The following is a 22972-nucleotide window of genomic DNA, read 5'->3' as shown; positions in this document are numbered from 1 at the left end:
CTATCCAGAACATAGAACCGTGATGGACAACCTACGGCACACGTGCTACAGGTGGCACGCAGAGCCATTTGTGTCAGCACACAAGCCCCAGGCAAATTTACCTCACTGCGCATGCATGCTCCTTACAGCTGATTTTCGGCCTGTTTGAGGCCTTTTTCGGCCTCCCAGAGACTTGAGGAAAGCCTTTGCAGGCCGAAAAATAGGGCCATTTAGTCACTTCCTGCATTTCTGGAAATACCAGAAGTGATGGAATGGGCCCATTTTTTGGCCTGCAAAGGCTGCAGAAGCTTTCCTCAAGCCTCTGGGAGACCGAAAAAGGCCTCAGACGTGCAAAAATTCAGCTGGGAGGCACAGTGCTGGTAAGGGGTGGCAGGGGGGATTGTGTGCACATGTGTAGGTGGCGGGGGGCACGTACATTGCCTTCTGGATGCTGACACGTGGGTGCAATATTTGGCACAGGAGCCCCAAAAGGTTAGCCACCATTGACATAGAACAACTCAAAGAAGTAGTGCAAGATCGGAAGATGTGCACAGACCTAGCCCATAGAGTCGGACATGACTGAATGGATAATATCTCCTTATTTTTATTTATTTGCTTTCTGCCAGTACTCAAGGCACACCATATGGAGACATCTGCAGGCCTAGACTCTAAAACTGGAACAAATTAGAATTTCCTACAGCTGTTTTCAGGGATCCAGTGTAGATAGTCAACAGAAAATAATAAAAAGAATCTTAAATGTATATTACTTAATTCTGATTAAGCCACCGTTAGTTTTAGAGTAGTAATGTAGATTCAAGTAATGGAGTAAGCAAAATCATTCTTGTGTTATTTGTTGTCTTATCTCCATTCATAAAATACTTGTTTGTTCACTGCTCAATAGAAAAATCGCTTACAAATTTGTATTAAGACCAACTACATTTTCTTAATTTTATTTAAGCTGCTGTGAGGCTTAGATACTGGTTATAAGAAAGGACTAAATTGTTGAAGGATTGATTTACAAGCCATTTTCAAGATGCAAGTCACAGTGGTTTATCTGCTTTTTTTCCCTCACAGGTAATCAAACAGGCTACAATTAAAATCAAATTTAACCTCTTCTTTAGTCACTCCTCTCCAATATACATACTAATGTAAAGCTTAGGAATTGAAGAAATAAAAGCTATATGGTATATCTTTACTGCAATATATAGTTAAAAATGAGATTTTATAAGGAACTTTTGAATTGGCTTTTATGTTTACTATTATCTATCTCAGTTGTTGCATGTTTGCAATTTTCGAATATTTCAGGTTTGGCCTTCCTAGATAGAAGCAGTAATTCACTAAGGCTAAGCAGCTAAAAGTATCCCAAGTTTGATTTATACAGACTGTATTCTCACCTTCATTCCTCATGGTCATACATTCTCCCCTAGTCATACATGAAAATGAATGAATCTAAGGGTATATTATTTGCTAATTCGGCCAAAATTAGAGGTGGGAAGTATATATTTCTCCCAAATAAGATATCTAGATGCACCAAATAATTATTCTGACATTCTTAAAGGGGGGGATTTTCTATCTTTGACAGGAAACCAGGGGAAATGAATATGCTTTTATATAATTAAAATGTATAAAATCATATAGAGAAACTGCACAGTATAACATTTGCAATGCTAAAGACCACTAAGATTATTCTGCTTAAATCACAAGTCGCTTGGGCCAATTTTTCAGAGGAGAAAAGTAGTGATGTTGCAAAAGGAAACAAGTTGGCTTGAGCAAGTTTTCCTCTATATAAACATTTTTGCAATATTGCTTGTGCTAAGACTGTCAGCTTAGTTGGGATTTTTTACCAGGAAATTATACTGCCAGTGTTTGTTGACTGCAAAAAAAATTGGTGTTGTTATCAACTGTTCATCCCTGGTTTAAGGAATTCCATCAGATGAAAACTCCCTTTGCAATGCAGTCTGTCTACCGATTAATAGCTCTTGCTATACAAAGTGTCTCTCGGTATTTTATGAAAATCTGCTTTTACACAATTTCCATTCTAGTTCCTCCTCCAAAGCTATAGCAAATAGGTCTGTTGTGTTTTCTGCATGATAGCCTTTCAGATATTGGTCTACTGCAAGGGTATCAAACTCATGTCATCATGGTGGTGTCACATGACATATCAGGACTTTTTCCCCCTTTGCTAAACCAGGCATGGGCATGGCCAGCACATGATGCATCTGTCCCATGGGCCAGAAGTTGGACAGCCTGGTCTACTTCTATTATGTCTCCCCTTAAACTTTTTACTCCAGCTTTCTCTACTGTTCATCTTGATTGCTTTTCTCTTGATACACTCGTTTGTCAGTCTGTTTTAAAATATGATGCTTGAAGTTAAACATGGTATTGTACTGTAATGCAGATTAAATGGAAGTTTCTTATTTCCTGTGATCAGTAACTTAATTGTCGAATCTCACATGCGGGGTATAAAAGAAATTATTTGGAAAAGTTTGGGGAAAAATAGTAGGGTGCTACCTACCATAGCATGTTTTCTTATCAGACAGGAGAATAAAACCTTTTGGACATGTGCAATAATAGGATCCAGGGATATTCACACAACCCAAGGTACAGCCATGATTCCATAATGCACATTCATTGACATCTGATGAATTTAAAAAGACATAAAACAATTAGGTTACATATGCTTGTGAGTTCTTAATATCAGTAAGCTATTAAAGCAATAATTAATGCAATAATGAATTTTAGATATTTTGTGATGCTATGTTAAGGAAATATTCTTCAATGTAAAGACAAAAAAACATACACACACACACACACACACACACACACACACATATACATACACATTTATATACACATATACATGCACATCAGTGGTGAGCTTCAAAATTTTTTACTACCGGTTCTGTGGGCGTGACTTGGTGGGTGTGGTCTGGGGGTGTGGCAGTAGAAGGTTACTGTAAAACCTCCATTACCACCGGTTCTCCGAACTACTCAAAATTTCTGCTACTGGTTCTCCAGAACTGGTCAGAACCTGCTGAATACTTCTGATACACACACACACACACACGCACACACACACACACACACACGTACACATACATACATACATACATACATACACTGTATGTATATATGGATAGCTTGAAGAAAACTCAGTTTAGTTGTTGACATCATATGATGCTAATATCCTGAAAAGATCAATGATAGCTATTCAGAATGGAAATGCTTTTCTCAGTAAAGTATGGACTGTATTTTAGTTTCTGATTTTTGATCATTCATGCCCATTAGCAAAACAAGGAAAGGCTTAGTTAATAATAAGATCCGTGTCAGAAAGATTTCAAATACAGATGTGTATGTTTTCGATTACTCTGTCTTGATTCCAAATAATCAAGAAAATATCAAATGACTGAAACTATTAAAAGCTATCCCAATCCAAAGTAATTACAGGAGACAATATTGTTACATATTACATTGCTTGCAGTATGTACTTATTTCTGGATTCATGCTACTCCAAGGGAAAAGAAGCGTATACATAAGTTAGGGTTGAACTGTGTCCTTGAAAATTCGATAAACACTCCTTAAGCTCATGCACATAGAGAGAGAGACTCAACCATAATTCCAATCTCTCCTAGACCAAGCTAGATGCAAAAAAAGCTAGGGAAATCATAGAAGATTGGCATTCAGACAAAACAGCCATCAGTAGACACATAAAAATAAGCCATATTTACATATCATTCAAAAGCACAAAAATGCTAAGAGGGAAACAGAAAGGCCAGAACACATCATCTCCAGCAGCCAAAACTCAGACAATCTGTCTAGCAGAAACAATATAGAAGCCAAAGAACTACCAAGGGCAAAACTGACAGAGCCAACTACTGTATACAAACAGAGAGCAAATCCCACACTCACTCACACTACTGATGTTAGGGAATGTGGTTATAAAATGTCTGCAAGCAAATAGCCATGCTCAGAGGACATATATTATAATAACTTTTGGTCATCTGGATAGGGTCACAAGGGCTGTTCGTACTGCAAATGAATGGTAATCCATCTTATTGCATCCTGCAATAAAGCTTGAAACTATTAACCCAAATCTGAATCAAGCAAGCATTTAACCATTGAAACTACTTCTAAGCTGTAAGTAAAAAATACTGTAATTTCCCTTGTCACAACCATGTTGAATTGTGAATTTTTATTTCTAGCGCATCATGGTTTTGCCTCCACAGAGTATAGAGTTTACCTGATTTTATCCTGAAATTTCCCTTGCTCTAAAGCCTCATTGTAAATCTAATTTGGATGGTTAATTAGTCTGGTTGGATAAACTGAATAAGGCAGATGCAAAGACTAAAGAGTTTGTCTGGACTGGGAAATTTAAGCTCCTTATGAAGCTGCTTTATAAAGAGGCATTTAGAAGGAGAGAAGAGAAGAGAACAAAAGAAGCTTGAGACCAGGACAACATGACCTTCATATTTCTCTTTTTCAGTCGGGTTTGCTGGAAAAAGAATGAATGGATTGCAGTCAACAAATAATATGCTTTAAAAGCTAATGCATTATCAAGGAAAAAATACCCACAGAAAACAATTACATGTAATCATTATATGATCTCTCTCTCTCTCTCTCTCTCTCTCTCTCTCTCTCTCTCTATATATATATATATATATATATATATATATATATATATATATATATATATATATAATATTATATATTATATATTATATATATATATATAAAAGCAAAATACCACTCAAGAATGATATGGAGAAATTCTTCCAAGCTGAATTCTTTATTATTTCCACAGCTATAAACAAAAATCTTGTTTTGAAATGGAAAAATAAGCAAATAATTATGTTTTCTATAAGAATCATTTTTAGGCTACATTGTGGAACAAACATTTTTCTTATTGGGATAAATAAAGTTACCAAGTCCTTTAGAATCCATCCTTTTGCCGATCTGTTTTAATGGGTGCACCACCAATATCTCAGTAGATTGAGGAAATGGTTGTTTCAGGTTAATTACAACAATATCCTTTCCACTGTATTTATTGGCTCTCCGAATAGTTCCGGTCCTTGAGTCCGAATAGTATATATGGTCACCAAATATAAATATGTCATAAGCTTTACTTCTGTGGTGAAATAAAACAAGAAGTGGCATCAGTTTATGAACTGATGATCATGCTCAAAATAAGGAAAATGTATTATCAGTATAGCAAGGTAGTTTAGCATCTTAGAAATAATATTTAATTAGAATTAGTGGGATTTTACAAGTAACCTTTTCCATTTAATTCAAAGTAGCAAAAAAGAAGCTAATTTTCTCATATTTAGTTATAGGGTCTTTTTGTTAACTTTGGATAATTTGCACTTTTGGCAAAGAACTTTTTTTTTCCTCCTGATTTTATGTAATACTTTAATTTGGCCCTCTTTGGAGGACAAACAATAAATGTGTCACATAAACAATTAAACAATTACTTATCCACTTGAACAGCATTTCAGTAGAGGTCTGTAGACAGAGGGGCTATAGTTAATTGGTGCTTTTTTTTTTCAAATGCTATTTTATATCCATAAACATACCGTTCCATTTGTCTGTATAGCTTAATAAAATGCCCATTGTAGTCAGAGGTTCCAAAATATGAAATTTCATTAATGGTGTCATGCTGTATCCAGAACAGCTTCACATTGATAAAGTCCAGGGAAACGGTTCTGATTTTTTCTGTGCTCCTTAGAATTCTCCGTATTTTATTTCCATCCAGATCTGCTCGATAGATGCTATCAAAAGTCCCTTCGGTAGACCAAAATAAAAACCTGCCAATAAGAATGGTTATTATTAACACTACTTCAAAAATTATTGAAGCAATTGTAAAGGTCATAGATTATTTTATTAATTAATTTGTTATCAAGTATTCTTTATTTTGTTTTCATCCAATGCTTAATTATTAAAAGTACTTATGCATCATTTCTTAATGTTTATTTTATTTTATTTTATTTATTACATTTATATTGCTGCCTATTCGCACATGGTGACTCAAGGCAACTTACTTGGATATAAAAATATCATATATAATAAAAAAAATAAAACTAATAAAAGAAAATAATAAAATAATATAATAGCTCCCAACCCCTCACCCCAGCAACAACACATCACACCAGCCATTTAATGGGCTCCATCCCACTCTGGGGCCCCCAGGCCCACTGGCAGAACTAGGTCTTCAGAGCCTTCCAGAAGAGTATTAGAGAAGGGGGCATTCTAATCTCTGGGGGAATGATGTTCCAGAGTGGGAGCCACCACAGAGAACGCCCTTCTTCTGGGTCCCACCAGGTGTCTCTCCCTCAGGGATGGGACCCACAACATTCCCTGCCTCCCCACTCTGATGGGTCGGGTGGATGTGTCCCTCAGATAACCTGGTCCCAAGCCATGAAGGGCTTTAAAGGTGACAACCAGAACCTTCAATTGCACTTGGAAGAAAATTGGCAACCAATGCAGCTCCTGCAGGAGAAGTGATACATATGCACACAGAGATCTGCACTAAACCATGTAGGCCGCTGCATTTTGCACCAACTGGAGCTTCTAGATGCTCTTAAAGGGCAGCCCCATGTGGAGCATGTTTCAATAGTCAAGATGAGAAGTGACTAGGGCATGAGAGACTGTGAGTAGGGATTGTCAGTCCAGGAAAAGGCTAACTGGCACACAACCTGCAATTAAACAAAGGCACTCCTGGCCATGACTTCCACTTGCTCTTTGAGCAGGAGTCATGAGTCCAGGAGAACCCCCAGATTATGCACAGGGTCTGTTTGGGGTAGTGCCACCCCATCCAAGACCAAAGGCAGCAATTCTCCATGGGCCAAAGAACCCCAAACCCAGAGCCACTCGGTCTTGCTTAGTTTCAACTTGTTGCTCCCCATCCAATTCCTAACAGCTTCCAGGCACTGAATACTACCACAGCAGAGGTGGTATTCAGCAGGTTCTGACCAGTTCTGGAAAACCGGTAGCAGAAATTTTAAGTAGTTCAGAGAACTGGCAAATACCACCTGACTGGAGATTTTTACAGTATCCTTCCCCTTCCATGCCCACCAAGCCACGCCCACAGAACCGGTAGTAAAAAAAAATAGTATCCCACCACTGCACCACAGGCTGAGACGCACAGCTGAGTATCATCAGTATATTATGATGGATGATCTCACCCAATGGCTTCATATAAATGTTGAACAGGAGCGGAGAGAGCCTTGCGGGACCCTGCAGAGCAGTGAGCAAGGGTTGGATCTCTCCCCTCCTATCAACACTGACTGAGAGTGATTGTGGAGGAAGGAAGTGACCCAGGACAGGGCCTCCCACTCTCATCCCCATCCCAATATACAAGTAGCTTACAACACCTGCAATATGCAGAAATGTATCTATAGATGCAGAAACAGATAGAAAAGCAAATTGTCACTTGATTAAACCAGGCATTTACTTACATATAAGGGAAGACAGGAAATATTGGGTTCATTTCCCCATTACATTTTCTGTGGTAACTAAACGTGGAAATACCTTTGACTTGGGTCAACTTCAATACTTGTAGGATTATGATTGTTCTTTATAAGGATTCGAGAATTGTTTCCATCCAAGCTGATTACTTCAATAGCTCCTTGGAAGTGAGACAGATAAATGCCTCGATTTATCCAATCAATTGCAAATCCAGTAACATCCTTTTTTATGGAGCAGATGGTCTATTACATAAGCACATTCACACACAAAATTGAAGTGTTATATTATAATGCAACCAATCCTTTGTCGATTATTATTAAGGCATTGGAATTCATGAACTACAACTATATGTTCATGATGATGGATACTACCTTGGTTTGACATTTAAGGAAATGCCTTTAGGCATTTATTATTACATTCAGAAGAAGAAAAATCAGTCCAAATCTGCAAAAGCTATTACTCCTGAAATACAAATCCTTTTTAAATTTTTGTTCTCTACTTCCATAAATCTTTTCATGCTTTGGGCATACAGTCCCTTGGTGGTAGGATAAGAAAAACTCAGGAACACATATCCTTTTTCAACTTTCATCTGTCTTCAGTCCTTCCCTCTTGTTGGACCAAATTTCCTGCCACACATTCCTATTGTGAATATCTGTTGGGAGAGCCCAAGTGCTGGGAATCAGGTGAATGCAAAACTTCCTTGATTCAGCCACTAAACATCTCTAGAATATATAGTTTTGTCATTGCTGTGATTGAAATGACACTTTTGGAAATTTCCATGCCCACCACAAGACTTGGAAAGATGAGCTACATTTGTCCATAGATCTATTTCTCTTTCTTCTTTATCTGACTGGGGTCTTGGGACACCATCCATGAATGGCAGGATTGCAGCTTAATGACAACTGGAAAATCCGAGCATCTGCAGTATTATGTTTAAAATATAGGTTATACTGGATTCTATATCAAGCATCATATGTAGTAAAGGCATAGCAAAATGAACTTCTAATGCTAGACCAGAGTTTTATGGGGTGGGATCCAATGGTGTTAAAACCGGTTCGGTGAGAGTACATTTTGCGTGCACCCGTGTGCTTTGTGTGCTACATGCATGTGTGAAGCATTTGCAAAAAAAATCATCAGCTGTGCCACCCGGACAGCTGACAAGAGCTGCGCGTGGGTGTGTTTGAAAATCCTCTTCTTTCCTGCTTTTTCAACCTCAGCTGTGCCGCACAAAGCAGCTGGGGTTGAAAAAGCAGGAAATAAAGGACAGCCAAGAGCCCGGGTAGGGGGTGGACCAAACAGATGACCAGAAGGTTGTCACAACGAACCGGTTTGGTGTCAGGTGCTCTTAGGAGCTACCGTTTCTATAGAACAGGGCCAAACTGGTAGCATCCCACCCCTGGTTTTATGTCAGGGTTCCAAGTAACAGACCCATATCAAGAAAAACTCTGAAACAGGCAAATTCCTCAAAGAATAGCTTTATTGGGTATATCATATTGGCATAGACCTGGTGAAAACTGGCTCCAAAGGTTCCAATAGTTTTTACCTAATTAAAAGTTTGTCAGTTTCTCAAAACAATCAGTCACATGGTCCAATCACAGTGCTGTCTGGTTGCCAGGTGGCATCACTCTGCCTTTCTCTGACCAGGTATGAGAATGTCCTTAGTTCCCAAGAGAAAGTATTTTGTTTTGGCTACAAGACCCCAGCTGTCTAAAATTCCCCCTTCCCTATTCCTCAGCTCCAGTGTAGCAACACTGAAGTGGTCAAAATGACTTTGGTCAGATCAGCTTCAGGGTTGACGTGTTAAACATTTCAGGCCACAAATTCTATTAATTGTTTTAAGTCCCAGAATTCCTTATCAGAGGCAAAATTCTAGTATGGTGTTTTTAGTGTGGACTAACTCCCATGCTGCTGGGAAATTTTCAGAATTGATGTCCAGATATCTTAAGTTTGCTACTGAGCGTGTGAGAGAGTGAAAAACACTACTCTACACACAAATTGGTCACATTCAAAGGACCATTTTCATTTGTTTGTTTGACCTTGATCATTCCAAGAATTTCCATGAAGCCCCCAACAGTAAAACCCAAATATAGATACTGGTTCCTTCTTCTTTCCTCAGATATAATAAGGAGAAATGATGAGAAAAGTCTGCCATCTAAATTGCATTAACTTCATCAGCCCCCAAGATAAACTATAGCACATGGTATCACTTCCTTTCCAAGAAAAAACAGAGATATTCTTTCGGTAAAAATGTCCATTCTTATTTACAATCAGGAAGAATTTTTAAAATTATTATTTTATTACCTCTTGATCTGAACCATCCAAATGTACACGCTGGAGAAGACATTTTTCTCTGTCCACCCAATAAAGATATTTTGCTTCATAATGGTATTCAATTAATGCTGATAAGCCAACATCAGCTACCAGTCTTCGGTGATTGGTTCCTTCAACATCTATTCTATAGATCGCATTTCCTTGGCTGAAAACTAGGAATGGTACAGGATCTAAAGAGAAAAAAAGTGGAAAGTGGAAAAATGCCAGGTCCAAAGCAAATGGTTTTATTTATTCTTTTCTGCATTACAGAGTCCTTTAAGTTCAACATTTAATGCATCCTTCAAAATTCTGAAATATAGCAAACAATCCAATTCAAAAATTTGGGGTAGTGATTAAGCATTTATTTAGAAACCAGGAGAGTGTAAGTTCTAGTCCAGGACTGTCAAACTCCTGGACCGAGGACCGGATGTATCACATGCTGGCCACACCCATGCCTGCTTTAGTGAAGAGGAAAAAAAAGTTCAATACGTCACGTGATGCCACCATAGCAATGTGAGTTTGACACACCTGTTCTAGTCCCTTCTTAGGCATGAAAAGCCAATTGGATTACTTTAGAGGCAGTCGCTCTTTCTCAGCCCAACCCACCTCACAGATATTTTGTTGTGGGGAAAACAGGAGAATGGAGGAATATTGTTTGCCACCTTAAGGTGTATATAAAAAAGGCAGGATAAAAAAATCTATTAAAAAGATACAAATATATGTATTACAGAAGAAAACAGACAACATTGAGACCAAGCATTTTATACTTATTACCCATGACTTTGTTTAAAATGTCTTTATTTAAAAGTGCTGCTATAATTTTATATGTATTTCTTGAGAAACTAAATTCACTGGCACTAGGGGCTTTTGTCTAGGAGTAATGTGTAAAGCAGGAATGTCCAATCTTTGCAACTTTAAAACATAGTCTTCAAATCCCAGAATCCCACAACCAGCATGAGGTATTCTAGAGTTGAAGTCAACAAATATTAAAGTTGCCAAGGTTAGACACCCCACATGTAAAAGGTTCAGTCCTCTATCATGGAAGGTAATGCTGATCAATCTGTCTGTCCGTCTGTCTGTCTATCATCTATCTTTCTGTCTATCTATCTATCATCTGTCTGTCTGTCTATCGATTGATTAATCAATAGATCGATTTTCTATCTATCTTATGACTAGTCTTTGCATTTATGATTATGATTGTCTAAGCATCCCTGCGGTCACATGATCAATTTTGGATGCTTGGCAACCAGCCTGAAGCCACAACAGTTGCATCATCTTTGGGTCATGTGATTGCCATTTGCCACTTTCCAAGGAGGCTTTGGAAAATCAAAACCAATGGGGAAAGCAAATTTGCCTAACAAGCCCTGCATACCTGTACCCGTGAAAATCTATGAATATATATATGAAAATATATATATATATATATATATGAAAATATATATATATATATATATATATATATATATATATATATATTTCATAGATTTTCATGGGTACAGGTATGCAGGTCTTGGCATGTTCGGGTCTTTTCCATGTAAGATTGAGAGTATCTTGGTGATTTTTCGATGAGGTCCCACTCGCCATCTTCAGGCTGGTGCTTTTGGCTTCGTGCTTGTGCAAGCAAAGCTACCGTTTCTTTATAAATACTGATGGGGAGGTTGGCTGTGTTGTCATTTCTTGATTGGTTGATGGAGTTGATGTTTGCAGATTGGCTGGCTTTTTCATAAGAACATGTGTGGCTGAGGTATTGGCTGTGTGTCTAGCAGCCTCCTGTGTTGATAAGACCTGGGTAATGGGCTGTGTGATGACCTTCTGAGTTCTATTGTTGTGACATCCTGGGTCTTGTGCTGTAATCTCCTGGGTCATTGGCTGTGTTGTAACATCCTGAGGTTTTGTGGTGTAACCTCCTGAGTTCCGTGATGTGATATCCTGAGCAGGTGGCTGTGATGTGATGTTCCAAGTTTGAGGCCTGGATATATGTTTATGGTGTGTGTCAGTTTGCTTGGTTTGGAGGTCGGGGTGTGTGGCAGCTGGTGATGCAGCCATGGTCTGGTTTCTGGACGGTGGTTGCCTTTCATCTATGGGATGGGATTGGGTTTGGATTTGAATCTGGTGATTGGTGGTGGTATCATGTGTTGTTTTGGGTCCGGTGTTGGTTTTCATGGCTGGGACTTGTTTGATGATAAGGGCTAGTTTCCAGATGTCTGGTAGGTGGGAGGTATCATCCTGTTTATTCATGTTATGGGGGTGTTTATTTCGATGGCTTCCCTGGACCCACTGGACCCAAAACAACACATGACATAAATATATATAATAAAATCAGGAGTGATTCACTTAATAGCCTTGTCAGTGACAAAAGTTCCAGTCCTAATGTGATTGTAAATCGATGACTATTTCTACACTCTGACATTTGCTGTCTAAGGCAAAAATCACTAATTTTCGTGTTTTTAATTACACTCAAGGAACTATATTTTAATGGACTATTGGTCTACTGTGTGTATGAATGAATCAATATGAAGCTGTGTTGGCTATTTAGACATGGTGCTCGCAATCACTTGACAGTGTGTTAATAATGGGAAAGTGAAGAAGAACCCTAAGGAGCTGTCATTTTCCATGAGTTTTTTTCGGCCCAAATCGATGCAACAGATTGGCCATGCTACAGATCCTGTCAGCCAAAGAATGTCGATCAAGAAGATGGGCTTTTTCTGCTGTAGCCAGTGCCTTCTGGAATATTCTCCCCTTGGAGATTAGAATGGACCCATCATTGACCTTTTGCAAGGTTTTAAAAACTTGCCAATATACCCCAGCCTGGATTTTGCAGTGTGTTAAAGGCCTTGTTGGTTGGCTTTGTTATCAGTTAATTAAGCATCATGACTGCTGTTTGTACTTATTTATTTTGTGAAAGTTTTTCTTTTTTAATGTTTTTAAATTGTTTTATAGTTTGGGAATTGTAAGCTACCTAGAATCACTTGGTTGAGTTGGGCAGCTATAGAAATTGAATGAATGATTGAATGATCAGATGAAGTCAGAACTAGATATACATGCATGCCCACACACATATGATTAATAATCTCCCTTGCAACTACACAGAGTGAAGTCCAGGGGTGAGAGTCTACAGGTTTGTACCTATTCGCTAGAACCAGTTGTTAACATTCTAAACAGTTTGGAGAACCGGTTGTTAGAAGAAATTACTGGCCTAACCCTGTAAGGAAGGCAGGAAGGAAACATTCTGGTGTTGCTTATAGAAACTGCCTCTCCGTTGACCCTTATTACATTCTTGGCAGGACTGGACTTCCTATTTCAGGAACTTCTCTGGAGTTTTTTTCCCTTCTTTGCTGGTACTCTGCTTGTGTGGAGTGACCATTCAGTTACAATGGCACTGAAAAAAGTGACTTATGACCATTTTTCACACTTATGATTGTTGCAGCATCCCCACAGTCATGAGAGGCCAGGCGAGGAGATCTGTGCCTCGATGTGAGTGATATTGAGTTGGCCACACCCAGCCAGTCACATGACCATCAAGCCACACACCCCAACTAAGCCATGCCCACAGAACCGGTTGTTAAAAAATTTGAATCCCACCCCTGGTGAAGTCCCAGTGAGACACAGTGCTTGGGGTGGTGGGGTTTGCAAATGCCTTTCCTTTCCTTCTACGCCCCAGTGGAGGAAAAAGGATCACAGCTTTTTAGGCTTTTATATGCTTGAATTCTTATTTCCTCTACATACAAAAACTAGTTACTTAGTTTAAGAGCTAACACCAATTTTTCTGCAACTAACTGTGTTCCATATCCATGAATTTTAAAATCTGCTATGTAATGATCCCCTTAATGTTTCTTTCCTCATTTACAAGTTATATTATACATGGAAAAGTTAATCCAAGATTTGAACTGGAATGCTCTTTGGCTAAATGCAAGATACAATTGAGTCATTTATATGCAAAGTTTCACACATTCAAAGAATGTTGAGAGAGGAGAAGCACTGCATAGTCACGGGTGCCAATATGCATCCTAGACAGACACATTCATGTCACGATGTCTGGTTTCCATGTGAAGAGGTATCTGCCTGCTCTCTTCCACAGAAGACACTGTTTAAATATTATTTTTAAAGGACAATATACAAAGAACAAAAAGCAAAAAGAGACAGTGGGAGTGGAATCATGCAATAAAACTAGGAATCGGTAAGATATTTAGAGTGAATTCAGTGTAACTAGCTAAATAAAAAAGATTAGTCTGATTTTCCTGGGAAAGTATTTCCATAGTTTGGGTGCTGATGTGCAAAAGACATATAAAATATCACCATCTTCATATTTCAGATGAAGGATGAAAACTTGAGAGGGAGGGAATCAGTCAGTGTGGGATTCAAAATTTTTTACTACTGGTTCTGTGGGCATGGCTTGGTGGAGTGGCTTGGTGGGCACGACAGGGGAAGGATACTATAAATTCCCATTTCCTCCCCACCCCACTAACCTGCTTTCCAGCTCTGTTCTCCTGTGCAGGGCAACAAAAGAAGATCCAGCCGACCAGCTGGGACTCGGGAGGCAGAGAATAGACGGGGGAGGGGCAAGTCAGAGGTGGTATTCCAAACTACTCAAAATTTCTGCTACCGGTTCTCCAGAACTGATCAGAACCTGTTAAATACCACCTCTGGAGTCAGTGTTTCCTTTCACCAAAACAGCTTTTATGACAGACTGGTCAAACAAAACAAACTAACCTTACCGCTTACATGACAAGACCTCCTGTCATCTCCCAAAGAATAGCCTGGCATACAGGAGCAGATAAAGGATCCAGGGACATTGAGGCAATTTTGGCTACAAATCTGGATCCTACCTTCCAGACATTCGTCTATATCTGAAAAACAGTAATGTATCGATCAGAGCAGAAATAGGAAATTTACAAATATTTTCCTACGTATCGAATAATAATGGTATCAGTGCCTTGATAGTGACAATGCGTTTCAATTCCTCTAGTTCATGGGTGTCAAACTCGATTGCATCGTGTGATGTATCATGACGGTTTTTGCCTTTGCGGAGCCGGAGTGGGCATGGCCTGTACATGACACATCCAGCCCACGAGCCACCAGTTTGACAGGACTGCAAGAAGTTAAAAGAGCATGGATGACTATATAAGTCTAAATAATGCTCAGATGTTTTTCCAGACCAAAGCTTGCAATATCCATCTTTTTATACAAGTGCCTTGATCCAACAAGGTGGCTTTGACCATATTGATAATGGAGCGGGTGTTCTATTTACATTGCTTTGCATCTATTGTTTAATAGTTTCCACTGAACCAAAGTGCAGAGTACTTATTTTGAACATTGTTTACATAAATGTCTATGCATTTGACATATTATTCCAATAGTTCATAATCCATCTCTTTTTTTAAAATCATCTCACAGTGATGCGTACTGTATGTTCAGGTGATCAGAAGGATTACTGCATGAGTACTTGGCCTGTTTCTCCATCTATCCCAATCCATTCGCCAACATGGCAGCTTCATTCTGTCTAATGATAGGCACTTTTCCGAACAGGCCTGATCTTTTTCTAGAAGCAAATGGTTCCAAATCATTCTGCAGATGAAAATACCCAAACTCCACCATCACCTCTTCTGACACACCTCAACTAATGAGAAAAGATGGTTTTCCCATCTTTTCTTATTAGAAAATCTATTTCTTATTTATGAGCCATGGTGGCGCAGTAGTTAGAGTGGTTAGAGTGCAATACTGCAGGCTACTTCTGCTGCCTACCGGCTGCTTGCAATTTTGCAGTTCAGATCCCACCAGGCTCAAGGTTGACTCAGCCTTCCCATCTTTCCAAGGTGGGTAAAATGAGGACTCAGATTGTTAGGGGCAATATGCTGACTCTGTAAACTGCTTAGAGTGGGATGTAAAGCTGTGCTATTGCTATTATTTCAGAATTGGGCAGCTATGTTTCTTAGTAGCCAAATCATGAAACATTAATCCGATATATTTTAAACAGCATCATCTGCTTGTGCAGGATCCAATCTAGATCCGTCACCTGAAACAGAGATTTTGCCTTCCAAGCTTTTGGACTCGTACTGGAACAAATTTTCAGGAAACTTCTCTCCAGCAGCGTGTGTTAGAGAGAAGTTCCCTGAAAATATATTCCAGCGTAAACCCAGAAGCTCGAAAGACAAAACCTCTGGTCCCAGTGACTGACCTAGAGTGGATCCTGCAACATTATCTCGAGACACGTATATTTGCCTTCATCACCTGCTTCTCTTTTATTCTTGAAGGGAAGCAGCTGCCAAAAAAAAAGGTCTATCTACAAAAAGCTTGACAGGCAATAATGAATGAGTCCCCGGTTTCTGATCCATAGCCTCTTTTTTCTGCTCAAAAGCCTCTTTATGCCAACTCAGCAGAGACAGCCTGAGAGAATGAGTCTAAATAATGAATCACGTCTTTGCAAAGCTGGCAGTAAAATTCAGAATCCTTAGACACAAGGAACTACATTTACCAAGAATAAAAGCAAAGTTCCAGTTCCAGAAAGTGAAACATTAGTATGCATGGCATGAAGGCAGAAAGACTCACCAGGGTACTGAAAAGTGAATCACAGTCCTTTTTAATAAATACAGAACTTCAAAATGAGCAAAGTTTATAACTTTGAAATATACTTTTGAAAAAACAGAATTTCTAGGATTCCTGGGGAAAGAAGTTATCTGTGGCACATCCTGCCCTCTTTTATTTTTTTTATTTGCCTATAATGATTTGTGTAGTTATCAGGTTCTCTTGATTTATGTGAGCAAAAAAATATTATTCCACAATAAAAACTTAACCTATGTGGGAGTGAAACTTTTGAGTGATGTGCTGGAATGTGCTCCTCTCCAGAAACTGAGCAGAACTAGAAATAATAATAATAATAATAACACCAACCCCCAAACAATAACCCAATGTGTCATTTGTATAACTTTCAAATGTAACAAATGCAGTGGCTTCTCATTTTCAGCAACAAATAACACCACAAAAATTTTAGGCAATTATAACAAAATAAATCTCAAAAGTGTTTTTTTTTCCAAGAGGCATGGTGGGGAATAGAAGGAATGGAAGGATCCCGATCATCTAGTCAGAGCTGAAGAAGCTTCTTGGATGAGAAGTGAAATGTCTTCAAGGAAAAACCAGACAGTTGCCTCTTGAAAAAAAGCACCTTTGGGACAACCATGACCTGGATAATCTCTATAGACACTTAGAAAAAACAAAGGAGGTTACACAAGTTATTAAACACTGGAAATATATTAAGGATTTTTTTTTTGCTGAAAATTTAAAAAATGAATTGGTAATTAATGGATTTGCTATTTTAAAAAGTTGCACATGAAAAATAAGATAATTATGGTACAAGTGTAATTAGGAATGAGATAAGATTGTAATTGCTGCAAAAAAATGGGAGTTGCTTCCTTATATATGGCCTTTTTTTCTATTTGTAGTCCTTAATCACCAGGTCTGTAACAACTGAAATGATGATCTAATGTCACTACTATGTATCCATAGTATCCATATAGCATCCAGTGTGCAGGATTGGAGTAAATGATGAATTGTTTCCATGACTGGTGCTGACAGGGCCTTAAAACTCAGGAAATTCAATTAATAATAAACAAAAAGGTCATAGAAACCCATCTTTAGACAGAGAAACCTGATGGACTGATGGACACTGGCTCTGAAAAAAAGACCCAATAACAGTGACAAATAAAACATAGTAAAACCATTTTACCAATAATAATTTGTTTGATGAAAATCTATTGATTTCTTCTGAAGCAATCTAAGGAACAAGTCCCACAGGGTCCATGGGATTTATTTCCAAATAAATGTGCATAACATTGAAGTTAATACACATTAGATGCATAAAAGCCTCTTGTTTTTGTCAAGGTGTGTGACTATTGCTCCAATAATCCTCAAGCATAATACTTAAGTAGTGTGGCCAATAACCAGGCTGAAGAGGTTATAAGAGTTGTATCAAGTGGAGTAGCTACTAGGCAAGTTGCTAGTTTAACAGCTATGCCATCTTCCCAAGGAGATTCCAAAAAACTAAACCATGTAACAATCAAGTCATTTTGCTGGATTATATTTCCCTGGTCCGATAGGTTGGCAGAACCAACTATTCCTAAAATAATATAAACAAAAAACAAAGTGTGTTTGTAGTGTAGATTAAGTCTTGGATTTTTGAACAATCACAGTATAAAAATACTCAGGACAGGTACTTCAAGTCTTATCAGTACCAAATACTTAGTTTCTAGCATCTTACTGAGATTATATCAGATCTGGAGTGCAAAAATCTAGATCATCACCAGAAAACAAGAAAGAATTATAGTTCACTGTACGTTTAGTTTCTTCAAGAAGTAATCCTGATTTTTTTTCCAGATCAACAGTTACATTTATTAAAATGTTTCTCATGGTCACCTTTATTTTGTTGATGAGACTTTGGGAAAAAGACTACAACACCTGCTACATTCAGTTAGATTATTGTAACACATGTTGTGTATTTATGAAATCAAAACAGACACCATTAAATAAAAGAAATACAAATACTAATTAAAAATGCAATAAGCCTCTGAGGGCATCTGAAGTTTCACTCACCAAAGCAAGAGGAATTTTCCTTCCCCATCTGGTATCCTCTGGGACACATTCTCATCTCCTGAATTGACAGATCGATAATACTCATTTTAAAAACAACAGGCAAAAGTGTGGAAAAGAGAAACATCATTTTTAAAAGTTTGATTTTTTTAAAAAAAAAATCTGCAGTAGTACACAGCTTATTTTAACTTTTGTCATACCCTGGCACACACACACAAAAAACAGGTGTAACAATTCTTCAAGATGCCCTTGTCTGGAATAACCAAAGAAATCTCATTCCAGTTTGATGATTCATTCTTGCCTCATTTGAGAACTGAGGTGCGACCTTATCAGTAGCTCTGAGCTGAGAAGAAATTCCAGGATGATCTCTTCAGGGCTGGTGCATGGCTTCCACATCCTTTTTATGTAATGGTGGAGAGTTCTTTCTTCTTTTTTCTTCTGGAAACCAAGTATGAAATGCCCGACTCACTTGTTACAAATTTAACGCAGCTTAAAACTAAAGAATATGTCCAAATTCCAAGGGCTGAAACAAAGCCATGAATGAACGAGCTGTTGAGGTTTCTAAAGCTGTTAAGTAAAATGAAACAAAGTCTATTTCTAGGAACCTTTCAAAATAATTCCTTTCTATCAATTCGGCTGAGGTGTCAGAATCCTCCCAACACAAATCTCTGTTTTACCCTGATGGTAGAATGACTCTCCTCTTTATACAGCTTCTTCCCCAACCGCCCCTTCTTTTCCTTTTAGTGTCACTTGAGTGAAGCTTCTGTTTGCAAATAGAAATGAAGCCAACAACTTGCTGAAGTGAGGCCATCCACCCTCCCAGCAGCCGACTGAGACCCCCCTCACTAGAATTGCCTGATTAGGATGGCTGTGTGTGTGTGTGTTTGATTTCAATCAGATTTTTAAAAAATTAAAGTATTTAAAGTAACATATTTTACTTTGTGTTGCAGTATTATTTAAATTTACTTTTATCGTTACTTGTCTTGTAATTCTTCTATTTTCCCCCTAACTGAAGTCAATAGTTGTGAAAGAAAAAGTTGGAATGACTGAAAATATACTAAATATAGGTAATTCTTGACTTACAGCAGTTTATTTAGTGACCATTCAAAGTTATAACTGAAAAAAGTGACCCATGACCATTTTCCACATTTACGATCATTCAGCATCCCCATGGTCATGTGATTAAAAAATGCTTGGCAATGGACTCATATTTCTAATGATTGCAGGGTCTTAGGGTCACGTGATCACCTATTGCGACCTTCTAATATGCAAAGTTAATGAGGAAGCCATATTCACTTAACAACCATGTTACTATTCCTAACTACCAGTAGTCCTCGAGTTATGACCACAATTGACCCCAACATTTATGTTGCTAAGTGAATTTTGCCCCACTTTACGACTTTTCTTGCCACAGTTGTTAAGTGAATTTGTTAAGTTGGTAACGTGGTTGTTAAGTGAATCTGGCTTCCCCATTGACTTTGCATGTTAAAAGGTCACAAAAGCTGAACTTATGACCCCTGGACACTGCAACAGTCATAAATACGAAACGAATGAATTTTGATCACGTGACCATGGGGATGCTGCAACCATCGAGGTGTGAAAAATGGTCATAAGTCACTTTTTTCAGTGCTGTTGTAACTTTGAATGGACACTAAATGAACTGTTGTAAGTCGGGGATGACCTGTACTACAATGATTCACGTAACAACTGTGGCAAGAAAGGCAAAATAGGGCAAAATTTACTTAATATCTGCCTCATCTAATAACAGAATTTTTAGGTTCAATTGTGGACATAAGTCGAGGACTACCTGTATATAAAATAATCCAGCAAAGCACTGAATATCATCTACCCCATTTCAGGTATAGAAGTTGAATATATTTGGTGCCTCCATTTTATCTGAATCCAGGAGAGTCTACATGACATAAAAATAGTTGTCTTCTACCACTCTCTGAAATCCATTGACCTCTGTTTAATGAAAGAGCTTAGCTGGGAGCTTTATGGGTTGCATATAACATCATCGCTGGCTTGATTTGTTCCTAGTGAAATTAGGAACTCGATTGCTTAAGTGGGAAACCTCACACATATCCTTGGGAAATGTCAAGTTGACCATATCATTTCTGCTGGAATGGCAGGCCACAGCAGCTGGTCATCCTGTCAGTATCAAGAAGGCCCCACAGCTGTAAATGAAACTATTCCTGGGAATGTTGACTTTTTTGGCCCCAATTACCAAGAGTTTATGCCCTTGCAGTCTGGAAAAGAAATAGCATGAAATACTCATTAGGGGTTGCATCATTCTCTCCCACCCAAGGAACAAGAGCATGAAAAATGTTCTTTCATGTTTAGGGATCTATACTGTACATAGTAACGTCTTATTTACTTTATGTGTTCCATTCGTTGCTATGAAGTTTGATAAGGGAAACTAATTGCCTTATAACTGACAAGGTAATTTCTCACTTTCCTTATTTGAACTGTGCCTGGGAAATTCTTAGCTTTTTATACAAATCTAAATGTATGCTCAGAATTATCTATAATGAATAGACCTGCCTTGCTAAAATGATCCAGCGGTATGTTTATGTAAATATGGATTTGTGTTGTCTTATTATTTTATGCAATTATTTTTAATCCCTATTATTATGCAGAATGAGGTGGATTCTCGTACACCAGAGGTGTCCCACTCATGTCGTCATGGCCGCTTCACAGCGGCGTCATGTGATGCATTGGGACATTTTGCTCCTTTGCTAAACCTGGCATGGGTGTGGCCAACATGGGACGCATCCGGCCCAAGGGGCGGGAATTTGGCAGCCCTGTTTTACACAATGAGAAGGACAATAAGAACAGCCTTCTCTGGCACTGTCCCTACAACGGAGGCACATCTGTACAGGTAGACCACAACTGAACCCCAAAATTTATGTTTGCTAAGTGAGAAATGCGTGAGTTTTGCCCCATGTTACGACTTTTCTTACCAGATTTGTGAAGTAAATCCCCGCAAGCCTTACATCAGGAACACGATTGTTATGTGAATCTGGTTTCCCCATTGACTTTTCTCGGAAGGCCTCAAAAGGGGATCAGGTGACTCTGGGGCACTGCAACCGTCATAGAGGTAAGTCAGTTGTCAAGCATCCAAATGTAAATCACGTCACTATGGGGGTGGGGGTGCTGCAATCGTCATAAGTGTGAAAAATGGTCATGAGTCGCCATTGTAACTTCAAAGAGTCACTAAATGAACTGTTGTGAGTCAAGGAATACCTGTATGTACCGTATCAGTTGCCTGCACTCCATCAATTTGCCATCTGCCCTTAAATACAATACAATGGAGGAAACATTATCATAGGCTGTTTAGCTTGTTAGAAACCTTTTGTTGACTATAAAACCTGAGTAAATAGATCTCCAGGCCATCAAGGTATAACTTTCAGGGAATAATATTATACATGTCAAGATAGTTTGACCCAACAAAACCTCTTGAGGCAGCCGTGCCGTACCCTAGAGAACCAAATTACAGCATATGAAAACCATAGCCCAAAAGTTGGCATTCTAATTGTTACAGAGTCCAAAAAACATCTACAGCTGTTGTTTCTCTTGCTGGCTACTGATAAGAAACGGCACAACTGGGAAGGGAACCAAATCGTAACAATTATAACATGTTTTCAAAAATTAGAAATATGATTTTGAAAGTTATTGATATTCTGTCTATGATTTACATAGCTGTCCAATGTTTGGAAGGTGGTGTACATGAACATATCAAAACTGTAAAACAACATGGTAAATAAATAACCATACATCAACCATCAAAACAGCGGTTCAGTCCAGTTCTGGTGCACCTGTAGCACCGAAGATCAGCTGGCAAAAAAACAATTAGGTCTGAGTTTCTCTGATGTTCTGCAGTTGGGCCCACTCACCTGCCCCTGCTCCTAGGGCCTTTTTAACCTCTCAACTGTTAGGTGCGGTAGAGTGGATTGCTGTGCTAAACAGTGGAGAGGTGGAGTAGCTTAGTTTTTACTGTTTTAACATGTGCACAAAGAGCGTGTTTGTCGCATGCACGTGCACACGAGTCGCGTCACCTCCCTGCAGCCATGTCCACCAAGCCACACCCACAGAACCAGTGGTGGGAACTTTTGAATCCCACCACTGCATCAAAACACCAAACAGCTGGAGGTCACCAATTGTACAAACCACCTCTCAGAAAATAAGCTTATCCACCATTCTGGGTTGGAGTAATGGAAAAGAATGAAGCTTTTTATACATTCCTCAAGGCTAAGAGATTCAGGGCCATCCAGATCCTGTGGGAGAAACTGTTCCAAAGGTGATATACTCTGAGTCAGGGGTGGGCTTCAAAAATTTTAGCTACAGGTTCTCTGCTCACTTGCTGGGTGGGCATGGCCATGGTGTGCATGGCCTAGTCGGCCTCCTGCACCACGGTGGGGGGGAGCATTTTTGCCTTCCCCGGGCTCCAGAGGCTTTCCTCAAGCCTCCGGGAGGGCAAAAATGGCCTCCCCGGGCTCCGGAGGCTTTCTGGAAGCTGGAAATGGGCTCATTTCCGGCCTTCCAAACTTCCGGGAGGCCCATTTTCCACCCTCCCTGAGCCTCCACATGTGCCTTGCACTTACCTGCATCCAAAAAGGGGCACGTGGGGATACCTGGGAAT

The 22972-nt window shown here is 38.9% G+C and overlaps 1 protein-coding gene across 5 annotated transcripts in view; it reads right to left on the bottom strand.

Moving 5' to 3' along the window:
• The window catches only part of EGF (epidermal growth factor), a 49633-nt gene extending 30586 nt beyond the window's left edge, over window positions 1-19047 (bottom strand). For 2 of the 5 annotated variants that reach the window (XM_026697848.2, XM_087935970.1), the window contains exons 1-7: window positions 18334-19045; window positions 14466-14597; window positions 9742-9941; window positions 7504-7682; window positions 5550-5780; window positions 4902-5104; window positions 2495-2617 (exon numbers count right to left, since the gene is read on the bottom strand). In XM_026697848.2, the coding sequence (XP_026553633.2) occupies window positions 2495-2617; window positions 4902-5104; window positions 5550-5780; window positions 7504-7682; window positions 9742-9941; window positions 14466-14597; window positions 18334-18460 (1195 nt within the window). In that variant the 5' untranslated portion in view covers window positions 18461-19045. Of the gene's footprint in view, window positions 1-2494; window positions 2618-4901; window positions 5105-5549; window positions 5781-7503; window positions 7683-9741; window positions 9942-14465; window positions 14598-18333 lie in introns of all 5 variants that reach the window. The other 3 variants (XR_015744075.1, XM_087935969.1, XM_087935968.1) reach the window with 3 other exon arrangements.
• Between the last annotated feature and the right edge of the window lie 3925 nt (window positions 19048-22972).

Source organism: Pseudonaja textilis, chromosome 6, assembly GCF_049901715.1.
Source record: "Pseudonaja textilis isolate UNSWEBS1 chromosome 6, rPseTex1.2, whole genome shotgun sequence".
Taxonomy (NCBI): Eukaryota; Metazoa; Chordata; class Lepidosauria; order Squamata; family Elapidae; genus Pseudonaja; species Pseudonaja textilis.
The sequence above is the reverse complement of the archived record's forward strand: the minus strand, read 5'-3'. Positions and strand labels throughout refer to the sequence as shown.